At 35.5% G+C, this 16,118-nt stretch overlaps 1 protein-coding gene across 13 annotated transcripts; it reads right to left on the bottom strand.

Moving 5' to 3' along the window:
• Positions 1–475: 475 nt before the first annotated feature.
• LOC133792342 (mediator of RNA polymerase II transcription subunit 15a-like) lies at positions 476–15,222 on the bottom strand. Of its 13 annotated transcripts, none has more exons than XR_009874251.1 (9): positions 14,895–15,222; positions 14,714–14,818; positions 14,168–14,269; positions 12,706–12,773; positions 12,331–12,354; positions 9,198–9,237; positions 1,264–1,335; positions 945–1,157; positions 476–699 (listed from the first exon to the last, which is right to left on the bottom strand). XR_009874251.1 is itself a non-coding variant. In XM_062230247.1 (6 exons), exons 3-6 carry the CDS (start codon positions 14,253–14,255, stop codon positions 9,208–9,210), a joined length of 246 nt encoding a protein of 81 aa, XP_062086231.1. In that variant the 5' UTR covers positions 14,256–14,269; positions 14,714–14,818; positions 14,895–15,222; the 3' UTR covers positions 7,947–9,207. The 13 variants fall into 13 exon arrangements, 1 of the variants encoding a protein (XP_062086231.1); XR_009874248.1 differs by having other exon boundaries at positions 480–699; positions 12,331–12,390; positions 12,873–14,269; XR_009874249.1 differs by having other exon boundaries at positions 480–699; positions 12,873–14,269.
• Between the last annotated feature and the right edge of the window lie 896 nt (positions 15,223–16,118).

The following is a 16,118-nucleotide window of genomic DNA, read 5'->3' as shown; positions in this document are numbered from 1 at the left end:
AACACGTTAGATAAGAATTTATTTTCTATAGCTCTTAGTTTCTCTAATAAATAGCCAATACATTTATATATATATAATCTATCTTAATTAAAACTCATATAGCCGAATATATACATTATATAAACCACTTTATCTTATTAACCTTATCTACTAATTGCCTAACTCATTTTATTCAAACTTAATTACTTATTTGGCTATACTAGAATAATAATAATAACCATAATTAACTATATATAATTATATATCCATTTGAAAACCATATGACCAAAAATTGCCTATTCCTATGCTATGATCGAATCTACATCCTCTATTATAGGAATTTCATTATTTTATTGTAACGCCCTGGATAACTAAGATCGTTACACTGTGTGTTTAAGATAATGCTTAACCTGCTAAGCAAATCGTTTGAACTTAAATGTGTAATTAAAGACTAAGTCAAGGTCAAGTAAGAAAAGATTTGGTCAACAAAATGACTATTTTTCATTAAAATATTAAGTTCGTACATGGGATCCCAAAAATCAGTTTACAGATTGGTAAAAGATAAACAGATACAATTTAGCCATCCTAAGCGGCAAAAACAAGGTTTAACCCTAGTTCCTCCCAAGCTACCCCGACCGTGGCGATCGAGCAAGCCGCATATGTACACACAGCCCCTGAAGCTCTCCAACTCATGGCTGGTCCAGCTATCAACTACTTTACCTGCACCACATAGCACCCGTGAGCCAAGGCCCAACAAAAAAACTTAAAACAACATGCACAACTAGGCAATAGTATAAAGACAGTAAATACAATACACCAAATTCAACTGATAAATAAATTATAGGCAATAATCCCAACCAAAGAGCAACAGTAGCATTTAATCAACCTTGACCCAACCAGTCCAATTATTCAACACAATACAAGCATTAAGCTAAACAACGACAAACATATATTCTCAAGCATACATCTTAATCAGTAATACAAATGATTAGGTGTTGAAGCCCTTAGGTCGAGCCCTCTGTTTATTTAGCTGACCCTGGCTCATGTAGGCCGAGTCCTTTGACTATTTAGCTGACCCTGGCTCGCTTAGACCAAGTCCTCTGATTATTTAGTTGACCCAGGCTCACATTGGCCAAGCTGCGTCCAGTGCGCTTATCAACAGCCCCCAAACCCTTCAACTGTACTATCATATAAAGCATATCATCAATACAGTCACACATTGCATATATTCAAATATAGGGAACCTTAGTCCCAAACACAACCACATGGGTGCAGTTTTCTTACCTCGGATCCCAAGTAGCAAGCATATAATGGCCCCAAGCATGATTCTTAATTCCTGAGCCCTTGCGGTAAAACCTAGTCACACAGCAAAAATGAATAACCATAAGATTCTAAACCATTTAAAACTTTGGATTCAAATACTAGCCTCCAAGGCATCAACTTCTACTAAACCGGGTTGTAGAAATCATCCCGAACACTTAAGTTTGACTCCCCAAGCCTCCCCAAGCTTAAAAAAAACCCTAGACAAAAACTTCCTAGGTGGGTCATGACCTGACCCTAAGGGTCGCGGTGCGCCTTAAGTCAGAGGCACGGCCTCTTGCATCAGGGGGAGGTGGGCTGCGACTTGCCCCTTAGAGTCGCGGTGTGCCCTACAATCAGCAGCCCTCCCAGGGCCATCTAGGGCACGCGAGCCACGACGCCCATGAACTGGGTCGTGGCATGCCCTCGTGAATCCAGAAATCCCTGGGTTTGCAACGTTTTTCTTCATCTCAAAGGCCTAGAACCCAGCCTACTTATACACCCAAATCATAACCAAACCTGAAAATCAAGCCTAGAATCCATAATAGCACAACATAGTTATCATAATTACCCTAGGAACTAATCCATATCTTCAACAAAACTCAGATTCAGACCCAAAGTTAGAACTTAAATACGACTAAACCAAAACTTAGAATTCAGTCAAGAATAGAGAGATTCACTTACCCCTACTGCAGATTAAGCCCTTGAATTAAACCTTCAGTGATCCTAGCTTCAATTCTCCAACTCCAAAGCTCAAATTCTCAGCCTTTTCCTCAGCTATTCTCCAAGAACTCTACATGCCTCAATGCCCACCAAAGGAAGAAGTTTAAACCGACCAAGGAGGGGGAGAGAGAGAAATTGTAATGCCCCAAATTTCCTAATAAGGTTTAGGACCTTGATTAGGAGGTCGGGAGGGACATAATTGATTTAATATGTTATTAAATGATAATATGCATGTTTAGGTGTATTAAATATGCATGTGAACCCATTTCTGAGTAATTGGGTGATTTTTATATTTTGGCCATTTCGGGCATATTTGACATATATGTGATGTATGTGTGTGGTGCTTTATTATTATTTGGTTATGCCAGGGTTACCCAACACGAGATGATCCTAGGAGGTAAGCTAGTGGGAAAGTCACAATGAGATTTATTCTTGACTCGGAGTGAGTCAAGGTGTATTTAGAGCATTACCGGGTTATTGGGTAATGGGAATCGATATTTGGTGATAAATTGGGAGTTAGTAAGATCAGGGAAAATTCTAGAGATTTTGACTATTTTGCCCCCTAGGAGTGTTTTCGGGACCCCGAGCGTTAGGATTTTTTTGAGGCTACTTAAGCTTGAAGTAACCTTTTAAGAAATAAAAAGAACGTTTTGTACGTACTCTCTCCCTTTAAGTTTCCTTTTCGTCTCCCGAGTGCATTTTTAAAGGTAACTTGAGTTCTAGGACTTGGATTCAAGCGAGGATCGGGGAATAGCGATCCTAGGGAAGATTAGAAGCTTATTAGCTGAAGGATTTAGTTGGAAACAACTTAATCGGAGGTAATTCAAGTTTTAAGTTTTAAGTTTTTTAAAGTTTTTAAGCTTGAATTGGACTTTGTGTTTTGATGAGTTTTTGGGTGATCTGAGACTTGAGTTTTATGGGTTTTGGATCATGGGGATGTTTGGGAACTTTGATTTTTGAGTTTGGAGATGTTTTGATATGTTTTTGGGAGGTTTTAAGGGGTTGAAAACGGAGAAAAATGGCTGGCCCGAAGTTGGGCCGCAGCCCTGTTCTTGGGCGCTGCGACCCAAGCTCGATGAAGCAGGTGGCAGGGTTTTGTGTGCTCTGGGGGCCGCGGTGCTAGGTGTAGGGTGTCGTGGCACTTGGCCCTGATGCCCTTGTTTTGGCTGGGGGCCGCGGCTCAGCGAGTTGGGGCCGCGACGCTTGAGGACAGTTATGGCCGAAATGATGTTTTAAGCTTGGGAACTCCAACCTTAGGCCTTGGGATCATTCCTACTACCCGGATTGGTGGGGTTTGATGTCTCGGAGGCTAGGTCTTGGTTCTGGGATTGGTTTTAGAACTTGAACTCATTGGATCACCATTTGTGGTTGTGACTAGGTTATCATTAGAGGCTTGGAATCGGGTTCGTGCTTGTGGCTAGTTTATTGGTAACCTGTGCTTGGACCAAAGGTAAGAAAACTACACCCTATGTATATGTGACATGCATGGTTATTCTTGATGCATGTTGGATGTTTAAATGTGACATGCATAGTTATTGTTGAGGCATGTCAAGTGATTAAATGTGATGCATGTGTTGCACGAGAAACATGTGATTAAGGCATGCTATGAATATTGAATATGAGATTATTCAGAGCTTGAGCCTCTGTGTTTATGCATGATCCTAATTATGCTAGAAATTTTTAAGTAAGCATGTTGAATGCCCTATATTCAGATATTTGACATATGATATATGTTTGGTAGCATTGCTTCCTTGTGTATGGCACTGACTAGTCAGGGACGGCACCGGTCGCATATTACTGACCTGAGAGTCAGAAACGGCATAAGCATCCTAAACGCAGGGCCAATAAAAGATTAGATATAATCGATATCAGCGTTGAATGAATCTGGGAGCATTGATGCTGGACCGACCCTAAGGTCGATGAAAATTATAAGCGCTTGACTAGTCTAAGCTAGTTACTCAGAGCCAGGGCCAAAGGCCTAAGTGACAGCTTGTCACATGGCTAGGGAGCGGAATCCCACGGTTGTGACTCTATGGTCATGCGATAAGTTATATTGGTGACTAGTTCATCAAGCACCTATCTTGTTTAAGCTAGTGAAATGATCACTTATCTATAAAGCCCCGGTGACCCTATCGTCACATTGCTATTGGGAACGGAACCCACCTTAGTAACTCTTACAACTGTCACTCTTCTATTTGGGGCTAAAAGCCCGGGATGATTATTATGATCATCGATTGATGTTGTATATTCATCATTACGTGAACTCATTTTCCTGCTTGAATAGGGCTATATTTGCTAAGCGTGTGCCTTATGATTTGATGTCATTATATAACTGTTCATGAGCATATTGAGTTTTCTTGCTGGGCTTTGGCTCACGAGTGCTATGTGATGCAGGTAAAGGTAAAAGAAAGCTGGACCATCCTTGAGTTGGAGAGCTTAGGTGATGATGTGTACATATGCAGCTGCTCGACCACCACGACCAAGGTTTGAAGAGGAACTAGGGTTAAACCCTGTTTTGCCGCTTAGATCGGCTGGTTGTAAATATTTTCTTGTAATATACCTTTAAATTATATTTTGGGATCCTAATGTATATAATAAATGTTCTAATGAAACGTTACATCCTAACCAAAAAAATTTAATCCTTAAACCGCTAATCATACTTAGTTACACGATTTTAGCCCAACGACTCGATTAGCGAGTTTAGCACTATTTACAAGGCACACCGTAACGGCCCCTGGAGTTTAGGGCGTTACAAATTGGTATCAGAGCGAGCCAAGGTTTATGGTTCCTGAAGACAAGCTGGGCATGTACACTCGTCACTGAAGATAGCTTCACTCAGGGAATGGTAACTATTTCTGTAGTTATGTGCTTAACTGCTTAAATAGAATGTAAATGCTTTACCTGCACATTGTATTAGGGAGCATGAGATTCTGATAGAGTCTGGCTCTTGACTATATGATTATATGCTCTGTGAATATGTATATGAATGTGATCATATGATTACCTGCTTCATGAATATATAATTGTAATATTTGCATGCTGGAGTTGGAGGCATGATGTGAATGTTGGAAGAGCAGGGATTATGATTGATGTATGAATGTCATGGGCATGCTTTTAGCACTGCAAGTGGTTTGTAAATGTGGTGTGGTAAGATTGTTCCCGTGGGGAAAGTTCTTGATATGCTCATCATGATTAATGGGTCAAGTTATTGACTGCAGATTCAACTCGCAGATTTATATCCAAGGCAGATATGAAGCCTGGTGGTGGTTATACAGAGGCTGGGAGTTACAGCTAGGGTATTAGTTCTTCATCTGCTCCTATGAATTTTCAGCAGATGTTCACAGATTTGCAATCAAGATTGCAGCGACATGAGGAAGAGATTAGGTGTCTGAAGCAACAGCAGAATCTGTCGGGAAACATTTCTTCCTTGGTTATGCCAGGAGTGGCATCAGCTTTGGCTAAGCCTAGGGTTGAGAACAGATAGGAATTTCTCCGTAGAAGATTCCAGGAGTATTACCCTCCAATCTTCAAGGGAGGCCTAGATCCATTCAGAACTGAGCAATGGATGGCCATGATCAGTTCCATTCTTGATAGTATGGGACTTGTAGGTCACGATAGGGTGGCTTGTGCGACATTTGTTTTGCGGGATGATGCCCGGACGTGGTGGGAAGTAGTATCCTAGACACAAGACACAGCTGTGATGGATTGGAAAGAATTTAGGCAGCTGTTTAATGAAAAATATTATTGTGATGTGGCCAAGACTGCTAAGATGAATGAGTTTCTGAATCTCGTTCAGGGTAATGCAACAGTAACCGAGTATGTTAACAGATTTGATGGGTTGGCCAAGTTTTCTTTAGACATGGTACCCACAGATGTGGCTCGGAAGGAAAGGTTTGTTCAAGGATTGAATCATGGATTAGCTCGAGGCATTAGAGTTGCCCCAGTGTATGAAATCTCTACCTATGATTAGATGGTAGAGAAGGCTCTTGCTGTTGAGAGCAGGAGAAATGAGAAGAAGAGTGTATCCACAAACCAAAAAGACCATATTGCCCTTGATATTAGCTCAACCTCCTGATTTCCCTTAAGGGCAAAATGGTCATTTTTCCCCCGTTTCCCGCTAATTCCTCTAGTCATCCTTCCAATTGTCAATTAATCCTGTCAAGTCCAACTAATCATCAAATATTTACCTATTACTCAATAAACCCCAAATATACATTAAATTTTCCAAAATACCCCTAGGCTGGCTCCAAGCCGGGTATTGGACCCTGTTGTGATTTTTCTGCCAATCCGCTCACTAGGATTGCCTCGAGCCGTATACTACAAATATATCCCCATAATAATGTGGTCTCAATCATTTACTCACATATATTAACATTTATGCCCGCGACGGGCCAATATTACAAATATGCCCCAATTATCAAAAATGGGCCCACATGCATATTTAATACTCATAAACATGCATAAAATCATACTCACATTATCATATATATCATGCATACCACATAGTCATGCATTTATTCAGTTAATCACACATATATCCAGTTATGTCCTCCCGGTACGCTAATCAAGGCACTAAACCCTATTAGCATTTGTTTGGGACATTACATTTATATATACTCAATAAAAGACTAAGTAAAACATGTTGAATTAAATAAGATAATTCTTCCCCATAATAACACCATGGGTGTGACACAACAATTACATAAATATAGAAATTTTATACTTAGAAGGATACCATATTTTCTAATCTATGCAATCATCTCACAGTTTCTAGACTTACTAAAATAATACCACAACTAAGAGTGTTATTTGAAATATACCAAAATATATAAACATGCCAAACCTAAAAAGGATATAAGTAATTTATTCAGGTATTACAAAATCTTTCTGGTTGTTCCATATAGATCTCCTCATCGAGATCTCCATTTAGGAATGTCATTTTGACATCCATTTGATTAACATAATTTTTATATATTGATGATATGGCAAACAAAAATCTTACTATGGTTGTCCTAGCAATCAATGCATATGTGTCAAAATAATTAATTCCTTCCTTTTGTTTAAGCTATTTAGCGACTCATCTAGCTTTGAAGGTTTGTATGTGCCATCGGTGTGATATTTCCTCTGAAATACCCACTTGCACCCAATTGGTTTTGAACCTTGTGGAAGGTCTACCACTTCTTATGTGTGGTTTGATAATATTGAATCCATCTCATTATTTATTGCCTGCTTTCAAAAAGCAGAGTCTCTCAAAGACATTGCTTCTTGGTAGGTTTTGGGATCATCCTCAACTTGAAGAATAAAAAAGGATTTCCATGAGACTTCTTTAAGTTTACCGCAGAGTATCTCTACTTGAGAAAATTTCTCATTTGATCCCAAATATTAAAGTTTTTGGCTTTGTTGAGGCAATATAAGTTGCTCATTAACCATTGGATCTTTTCTCTTTACGAGATTCTCCAATACTTAGGGCTTTTGAGAGTTGCTATCACAATACTACAAGAAAAAATGTTTTTAATAACACCGAAAATGTATTATCAAAACATACAATAACACTTTCTGATGTGTTAAGACCGACTATGTTATCGTAAGTCAGGGTACTTTACATAACACTTTATCAGTGTTATACATGTGTTATTGTACTGTCAACGATAATACAATTTTTGTGTTATTTTAATATATAGATAAGTGTTGAATTATGTTATTTATAGTCAATTATATAACACTTTTTTGTATTATACTACACTTTAGTATAACACTTTTTTTGTGTTATACTACACTTTAGTATAACACATTTTTTGTGTTATACTACACTTTAGTATAACACATTATTTGTGTTATACTGCACTTTAGTATAACACATGTGTTATATTAGCTTAGAAAAACATAATCTTTTTTTACTTACACAAAACTAGGAAAACAAATATGATAGTTGAAGCCAAATAAGGTAACATAAATAGATTTTTATTAATTACTCAAATGTAATTACAATATTTAATCTACTAGTCTAGGCTTAAGAAATCATATTACAACATAATTTATGCCCAATTCAGATTCCTTTATCACTAAATACAAAACAAGAAATGTATACAAAAATTAGTGAAATACATTCTTCCATTCTAAAGGCGTCAACTACAAATGTTGTCAAGAATTGTTCCAAAGAAATCATCTCAATATACATGCACATTGTAAAAAAAAGTCCTTTTATTATTAAGAACATAAGATGTAAGCTAGTTTCCACCTGTAAGCATATAAAGTTTAAATTAAATTTGTAATAACTCCAAAACTTGACGAAACAGCAGGGTATAGCAAGATATACTACCATGCAAAACAACGACTGAAGCAACAAAACATGCAACTTAAAACAAGGCTTGTGAAATGTATCAAGATAACAAATATATCATTCTCAATGATCAAAAAGTATGTGAGGAAGAATTGATTCCAGAACTCTAAATTCTGTCAATATATCCCCAAATAAATTAAAGAATAAAAACAGAATCACACTTTGACTTCTTATACAACAAAATCATAAAGAAAAACAATAAAATAAAAATGCACCTGGAAACTTCTAGCTATGATTTATCACTAGCTAGAACTTGTTTCAGGACATACAGTAAGAACTTGCACTCTTAACAGTGGACCAATTCAACATCAAATACTAACATACAGCACAGAAATTAGATTACCTTATAAAAGATAAATAAAAAGGATGAAAGAAATGTATATTATAACCCTGATGAACACCAAACACAAAAGTGAGCCCCAGTTGATTAAAAAATATAAATCTTTTGTCTAAATCATTATCTTGATTACTCAATCAACTCATTAGTCATGGAACCCAATAGTGATCTAAGACCTCTTTCTGTTTTTAAGGCCCTTGAGTGGGGACATTGGGATATATGGCCACCAAACTATGCCAGCAACTAAAACCTTGTTACTAATGTACAAACACTTCTGTTACCCCTAAAACACAGGTAATTCAAGAAATTCAAGAAAAAGTAAATTCAACCACAGAAACAAGATCTTAAATTCTAATGAGTCCATCTTGATATTTGCAAAACAAAACAACTAATGGCTCAAAATAAAATTTGAATGATCATATGCCCTATGCAATGAAAACAACTCTTTAAATCTCTGAATTTTAATTTACAGCCATTCAATTGGTGCAGTAACAGAATAATCATCAGAGAAATACTCACATTATCCTGATCAACTTCTTGCATCATTCTTCAATTTTCTCTGTCCATTTGCGAGAAGAGTTAGCATTAGTGAAATGATATTTTAAAGTAATAAAACCAGCACACACAAAAGACTAGTTATACATTAAAGTGACCTGCAAGTTAGATAACTGCTACAATATATATACTCTCTCTTCATGATCATGTACCAGAATGCATGGAAAATCAAACTCGCTACTGTTAGAAGCCTTTTTTGTGCATTAATGGTACTCACATACCTTGATCCAGAGTGAAGAACAATCAAAGTTTGTCAGAAGCCATTTATGTGCATTCATGTTAAATGAGTCAACTTCTTCAACACAATCAATGTATTGGCAATATTCTGGACATATACAAGCACTTCCAACATATGCAGCATCCACATGGAACCACATTCCATGGCTCTAAAATGGCCACATTACAACTACTGTAAGACTGTGTAAACATTTAGTTTTCTTTATTCTAATTATCTGAACTTTTCAATTGTCCCAAGTGACCTAAGTTTCCATTATCCATGTTTTGTTTTAGATGTTAGGAAATGAAATATATATGCTCAGTTAGTTGCAGAGGAAAACAAACGAAATTACCAACTAAAACCAGAAAAAGCAAATATACTTACCAAAAATTATTGAGGTCTTGACGGTCATGGTGGGAATAGTATTATCTAAGCACATCTAGTTTCTCACAAACAATACTCCTTTACTCATTCGAAGATATTCAAAATATACTTACTAGTTACTTAGAAGATATTCAAAGTCATCAATAAAAAAATAAATAAAAGAGTCAAACTTATCAAAGTGAAAAAGGGCACTGAGTTTTAAAGTGGGAAATTGATCAAATATACAATTCATAGAGGAATGCTTAAAGACCACAGGTGACACTAGAAGGTCAACAAAAACTCATCTAAGCAGAAGCTCATGTCCAACTACTCTTTAGAATGGTGCTTAGTAAAAGACTAAAAAATCTTCTAAAGCTAGCTGGGTATTTCTACAATGAAACATTTTTTAATCTCCTCCACCACTATACATAATAAAACATAACATCTCAATTCAAAGTATTACTAAATTAACTACACACAAGAAACATTTGGACAAGATATTTCAGCAATATGCTTGTGGTACACAAATTTCAAATCATGTTAATGAGATGTATAGTAGCCAGAACCTGCATATGTATGGATTCAGTAGCTTATAACAGATAGAAAATCTACAATTATATCCAAATATATATGTATGAATGCAGTAGCTTATAACATAAGGTCTAAAATTATGTATATATATTATCCAACATAAGGTCTAAAATTGATTGCAGAACTTGAAACTCTGTCAATATGTACCAACAAGATAAGAGAATTATCTACACTTGCTTATTATCCAACATAATCATATAGAAAAACAATAATAAAAAAAATGCACCTGAAAATTTTCTGTAGCATTTTAATCAGTTAAAGGTTTTAGCCCAATTTCTTCAATATTGCTTACTGTTAGCCAAAATACCCATATAAGTGAATCCATAACAAGTTTTAGTTGATGAAAAATGCACCAAAAGCACCCCAATAAGGGATCAAAATCATTGGGTCAGATCAAATCATTAGTTCCATGTGGTTGTTATTTCAATATTGCTGCAAGCCCAAATATGAATGAAAGCTAAATGGTAATTGGCACCAATCGTTCCATAACTTCTACAATTTATTTTAAAATCACAATAAAGAAAATGGAAAGGGGATATTTTTAATATAGAATAATGTACACTAAACAAATAGAAGAAGAAAAAACATATTTAATGTCATAAACAGAGAAAATAAAATATGATCACCATTAGATAACATTATAAAAGATTCACCCAATTATTTAAAACAAGTTTTTCTATTATAAATTAATATTTTTAATGAAAAATAAACTTAATCTAACTAGCTAATGCTAAATGTCCAAAACAAGAGAGAAATACACAAGCAAAAACATAAATCAATGTTTAAACCAATGAGAAACTATATATACCATGGACATGAGTGCAAGGAGTATTCTCAGAACAATATATAAATATATATATTCAATTAGTACTGTATTATATATGTTCCAATAAATTAACAAGCAGGAATAGAAATTTGAATGTCACATAACCACCAAACATTTGAATGGAGATTCTCTTGCAAACAAGAAATGAATAACACCAAACAGCTTCAAAGTCTCATTTCCTAAAATAATAAAATAACAACTAACTTGCCTGTTTTAGTAAGCAAGAACCAGAGCAACGGTTCTTGGCTTCTAATTTAGGAAAGCCTTTATTAAAAAAGCTAGAGCTTTATTCATTTGAGGGACACAAGTCATTTTGAGAAAACTTGTTGACCCGTGAGAAAGAGTGCAAAGTTGTTGTGAGTTTGAGAGTTTTGGAACTCAACTGTTGAGAAAGTGCTTCCATGGTTGTGCTGGGGGTTTGGGATAACTGAGTGCAGATTGTATAGTGAGATTTATTATGAGGCTTATCACTCAACTGTGAGGGTGTATTTTCATTGACTTTGATAGTGGATTTTCATGGTGGTCCTCCAGACTGAATGGATGTAGGCTTTTATAAGCTGAGCCAGTATAATTCTTGGTTTTCATTGTTCTTTATGTTTCAGTTTTATTTTTCTGTTCTATTATTTGTGTTTGTGTCGCATTGTGTGAACAGGTTCTTAGATCTTGAGGTTCAACTTACAACATTTTTCATGTCCAATGAGTTCACTCATTCATAACTATATGGTGCTAACAACAGTAAAAGCAACTGAAACAAAGCTTTCCCAAGAAGCCCACTTTCAGAAAATGAATGTATTTTGTTTAGTAGCAAATGAGAACAGAAAAAACACCAAGCAAATAAATCCAACAACACAACCCAATTCTAAAATTATTATATATACCAAAATGAAAATACAGAATTAAGGACCCAAAAAGGAAATCATAGTATACCAAAGATACCTTCAAGTAAGCTTACAGTATAAGAAAAGGTTCACTTAAGCTAAAAAAGTTTCAATTTCTTTCCCTTTTCTACTTTTATACTATGGGTTTTCATTAATTTGTTTATTTTAATTAAATTTCATATATTTTTTAACAGATCCTTGTAAGTAAAAATGAGAACGTACCTGCTGTAATTTGCCAGCAATTTTCTGATACAATTCATGAAGTTCAGGTAAGTACAGTTCCTTCATTGTTTTGATTTGCCGACAAATGGAAAAAAAATAGTTAACTTTAACTTTTTCAGGTGCCGATAACTTAAATTAACATGCATCAGTCAGCTACATAGTACATGCTTTTATGAAATATAATAACAACCATAATTTCTATCATTCACATAATGTCTTCATCATTTTTTTATCCTCCCAATCAGATATTTATAGTTTATTACTGCATGTATGTTTCACATTCTTGGTCATCCACAATTATCTTAATTACTTCCATAACAGCTACAGAATCCTAGCTTGATAGGTGGAATTAGTTTGATGAACAAGTCATATTACCTTCTGGTAAACCTCTTCTTGCCAATCAACTCCACTCGCATGTCCAGTTGCAGCTGAATTGACAGATGCTACAAAAGGATGTTCACATAATATCATATGAGAAATGCAAAATTGCTAATTATAGAAACCTTTAAAACAATGCAAAACTATACAAGGCAACAACATACTTGATGATGTCTCTAGAAGAGGTCTCTGTGGTTGATATACTGATGATAAAGAACCCACAATCTCTTTCTATTGAACCCATTTACTTTCAAAGAGGAATAACTAAACAAGACATCTAAAGCTAATATGGAGTTAAAAAGAAAGAAGTGCATTTAATTTATTTTATATAAATTACTTCTAAAATAATGTAAAAGCTTGGCAATTTATTATATAATAAGTATGAACTATGGTCAGAAATTTTTTCAGAACATCATAAATTAATTATATAAAAGTGATACTATGATGCTTCCTTGAAATCATTTAACTCACTGGTCCAATTTGACTCTGTAACTATTTCTTTAGAAATATTTGAAAAATTATGGAACAGAGCACATCCCACTATATATAACTAAAACTTACCTCATTCACACTCATAAAGCCATTTATATATATTTATAGCTAAAGAGCATAAATACATGGGTCTTACACTAACACTTACAATTATGGACTCTTAAATAATCAACGCTAAGAAAAAATTCAGGGCCAAAAATCCAACTTCCTCACTGATAAGAAATTATTCACATATATCTTAGTGAATCATTCATTCAAACACCTCTAAGGCATTATTTAAAAGCTTAGTAATATACTTTAAAAAAGCAATACAGACCATCATAAGCAGTCAAACTAAAAAATTTACAGACAAATCGTTACAAACATTAATTAACACAAATACACTATATATATGTCCACATTAATAACTCTATTATTAACTTTTGATATGGGTAGAATTCCTTTAGTAATAACATCATAATAGCAAATATTAACATATCAAGAAAGCAACCAAAAGAAATCATTGCCTTTTTAGTTCAACTTCTTCTTTCTTTCAACATCTTTGATCTTTCTCTGCCTCTTGTTGTTGCTTCCTCAAATGTTTCTTTATCTCTAACACAATATCTCTTTGAAACATTTTATCAAACAGTATTCTTGCACCAAAAATACAACAATTTTCAAAGTATGCCTTAATCAAAGAACTCCCAACAAATACACCTACTTCCAATACTATGAATCTAACTTAATCAAAGAAACATAATGTGACTATCAAAAAAATCAATTTAACACATAAACAAATGAAGTGCAGAGCAGAGTACTAAGTACCCAAATTTTCAAGACAATAATGAGCGACCACCATTTCTGTTTATATTTTGGATAGTGAAGTTGGAATTACTGGCAGTGAAGTTGAATTTTGTGAGCACTGTTGAGAACATAAAGATGAGGTTTTTATTTATAATTTATAATTTTGGGAAAGAAATTTGCATACCCTTTGGTGAGGAGAACCAGGTCGATGTTCTGTCGAGTGCCAGTGTCAGCATCGGGTATCCGAAGGTCGACACAGGCCTTCCCACCATAAAGCTTTTCAATTCTGCAAACAAAAACCCAGAATTGAAATAAGTAATAACAATAATAATAATATTAATAATACTAATATTCTTAATACATAATAATTACAAACTTTTCCACAAAATATGAGCAAAATGAGAGCTGAATAAAATGACTAAAAATCAATCAAAAGAAAACAGAGATAAACTATATACACACGTACATACATACATACATACATACATACATACATACATACATACATACATACATACATACAATGTGTAGTAAATAAAATATAGTAGTATTATATTTAACTAAATATCAATCCTAATATGGCTGAAACATGAACTCCTTTCTTAAGCATCTCTGACACTGTCTGATAATGGTTTCTGAAAAAGCTACTGCAATATGGATCAAAATAACTATTGTGCTTAGCAGAAATTATGTGCTCAACAAGCAAGCATTAATGATGTAAATACTTTACCTGATGACAGGAAAACTTTGATTGTAAAATTTTTAGGAAGCCAATAAACCTAGGCTTCCAGACCCAAACCATTCGAAACTCCACCGACCCTCCAAGAATGGCGACCTGATTTGCTTAAACAAGTAAAAATCCCATAAAAATTGAAGCTTGGAAAAAATCCTCAGCTCAAATGAGCACTTACGTTGTTGGACGAGGCGTCGGATTAAGCCGCTCAAGGCACGAGCTTCTTCGGTCGATGACGGGAAACATGGGGAGGGAAGTTGTGGTAGACCCACGAGTCGAGCCACGCCGTAGACCCACCGCCGCAAGCACCGTCGCACCCATGAGCGAGCCACGCCGTAGACCCACGAGTCGAGCCTCCCTGTCACACGACCCAAGTCGTAGGCCCCCATCACCTGTCTTCCTAGTCCGGTGCTTGAACGACGGCGACAATCAGTGGTTGGCAGCGAGCAAGCGAAAGAGAAAGGGAGAAAGGGAGAAGATCGGTTATGGAGGGAGAGAGACAGAGATTTGGGGATTATATTTTTTTATTTACTTATTCAGAAAAAACAAATTTTTATATATTTAATGGACCGTGTGAAATTTTTTTGGGGGTACCATGGGAAATTTTTTGGTGGGTGAAAAATTAGGCGCCAAAACCCACCTACACCTATATACTTATTTACCTATTATAATACTTTTTAAAAAGTATTAAATTTTTGTGTTATGGAAATAGGTTTTTGTTGTAGTGATATAACATAGGGGTGAGCATCTAAACCGACAAACCGCGGTGACCGACCGCACCGCACCATACTACACCGCAAACCGCGGTGTCAAAAGTGTAATGGTTCGGTATGGTTTGTATTTTAGCTAAACCGAGTGGTGCGGTGCGGTGCGCGGTTTGGCGGTGTGAAATTTTGGTTTGCACCGCACCGCACCGCATACTTACAAATATATTAAAAAAAATTAACTTTACATATATACCATTTTTTATAGTTACCCAATATGGGAGACTTGTATATTTTTTTTGTGTTTCACTAAACTTAATTGATAACTTGTGATGTTGTTTAGAACTTATTAAGGATTTGTTATGAACTAAGGATTTAATATTTTAAAAAAAATTTAAATTTTGTTATGGCATATTTTTTAACACAAACCGTGGAAAACCGCCCAAACCACACCGCAAAAAATGGTTTGGTTTGGTCGGTTTGGTGCAACCAAATCACACCGCATGGTGTGTTCTAGTTACTAAACCGCACTTGTGGCGTGGTGTATTAAAAAGTGTTCAAACCACCCAAACCACACCGTGCTCACCCCTAATATAACATATTCTCAAAGAACTCCACTTCTCTTGATTCAACTATCACAATAGACTCCAAGTCTAATAGCCTTTAGGCCTTGCTATTTGAGGCATAGCCAACAAATG

The sequence above is a fragment of the Humulus lupulus genome, chromosome 1 (assembly GCF_963169125.1).
Source record: "Humulus lupulus chromosome 1, drHumLupu1.1, whole genome shotgun sequence".
In the NCBI taxonomy this organism is placed as follows: Eukaryota; Viridiplantae; Streptophyta; class Magnoliopsida; order Rosales; family Cannabaceae; genus Humulus; species Humulus lupulus.
This window is presented reverse-complemented; position numbering and strand designations above follow the sequence as displayed.

What these genes read in the sequence shown, in the direction of transcription:
- LOC133792342 (XM_062230247.1), bottom strand. Translation starts at nt 14,255, where the DNA reads ATGGTGGGAAGGCCTGTGTCGACCTTCGGATACCCGATGCTGACACTG. An exon ending in CTGGTTCTCCTCACCAAAGG is followed by an intron (nt 12,774 to 14,167) that starts GTATGCAAATTT and finishes ATCCTTTTGTAG; the next exon opens with CATCTGTCAATTCAGCTGCA. An exon ending in AAGAAGAGGTTTACCAGAAG is followed by an intron (nt 12,391 to 12,705) that starts GTAATATGACTT and finishes AAAACAATGAAG; the next exon opens with GAACTGTACTTACCTGAACT.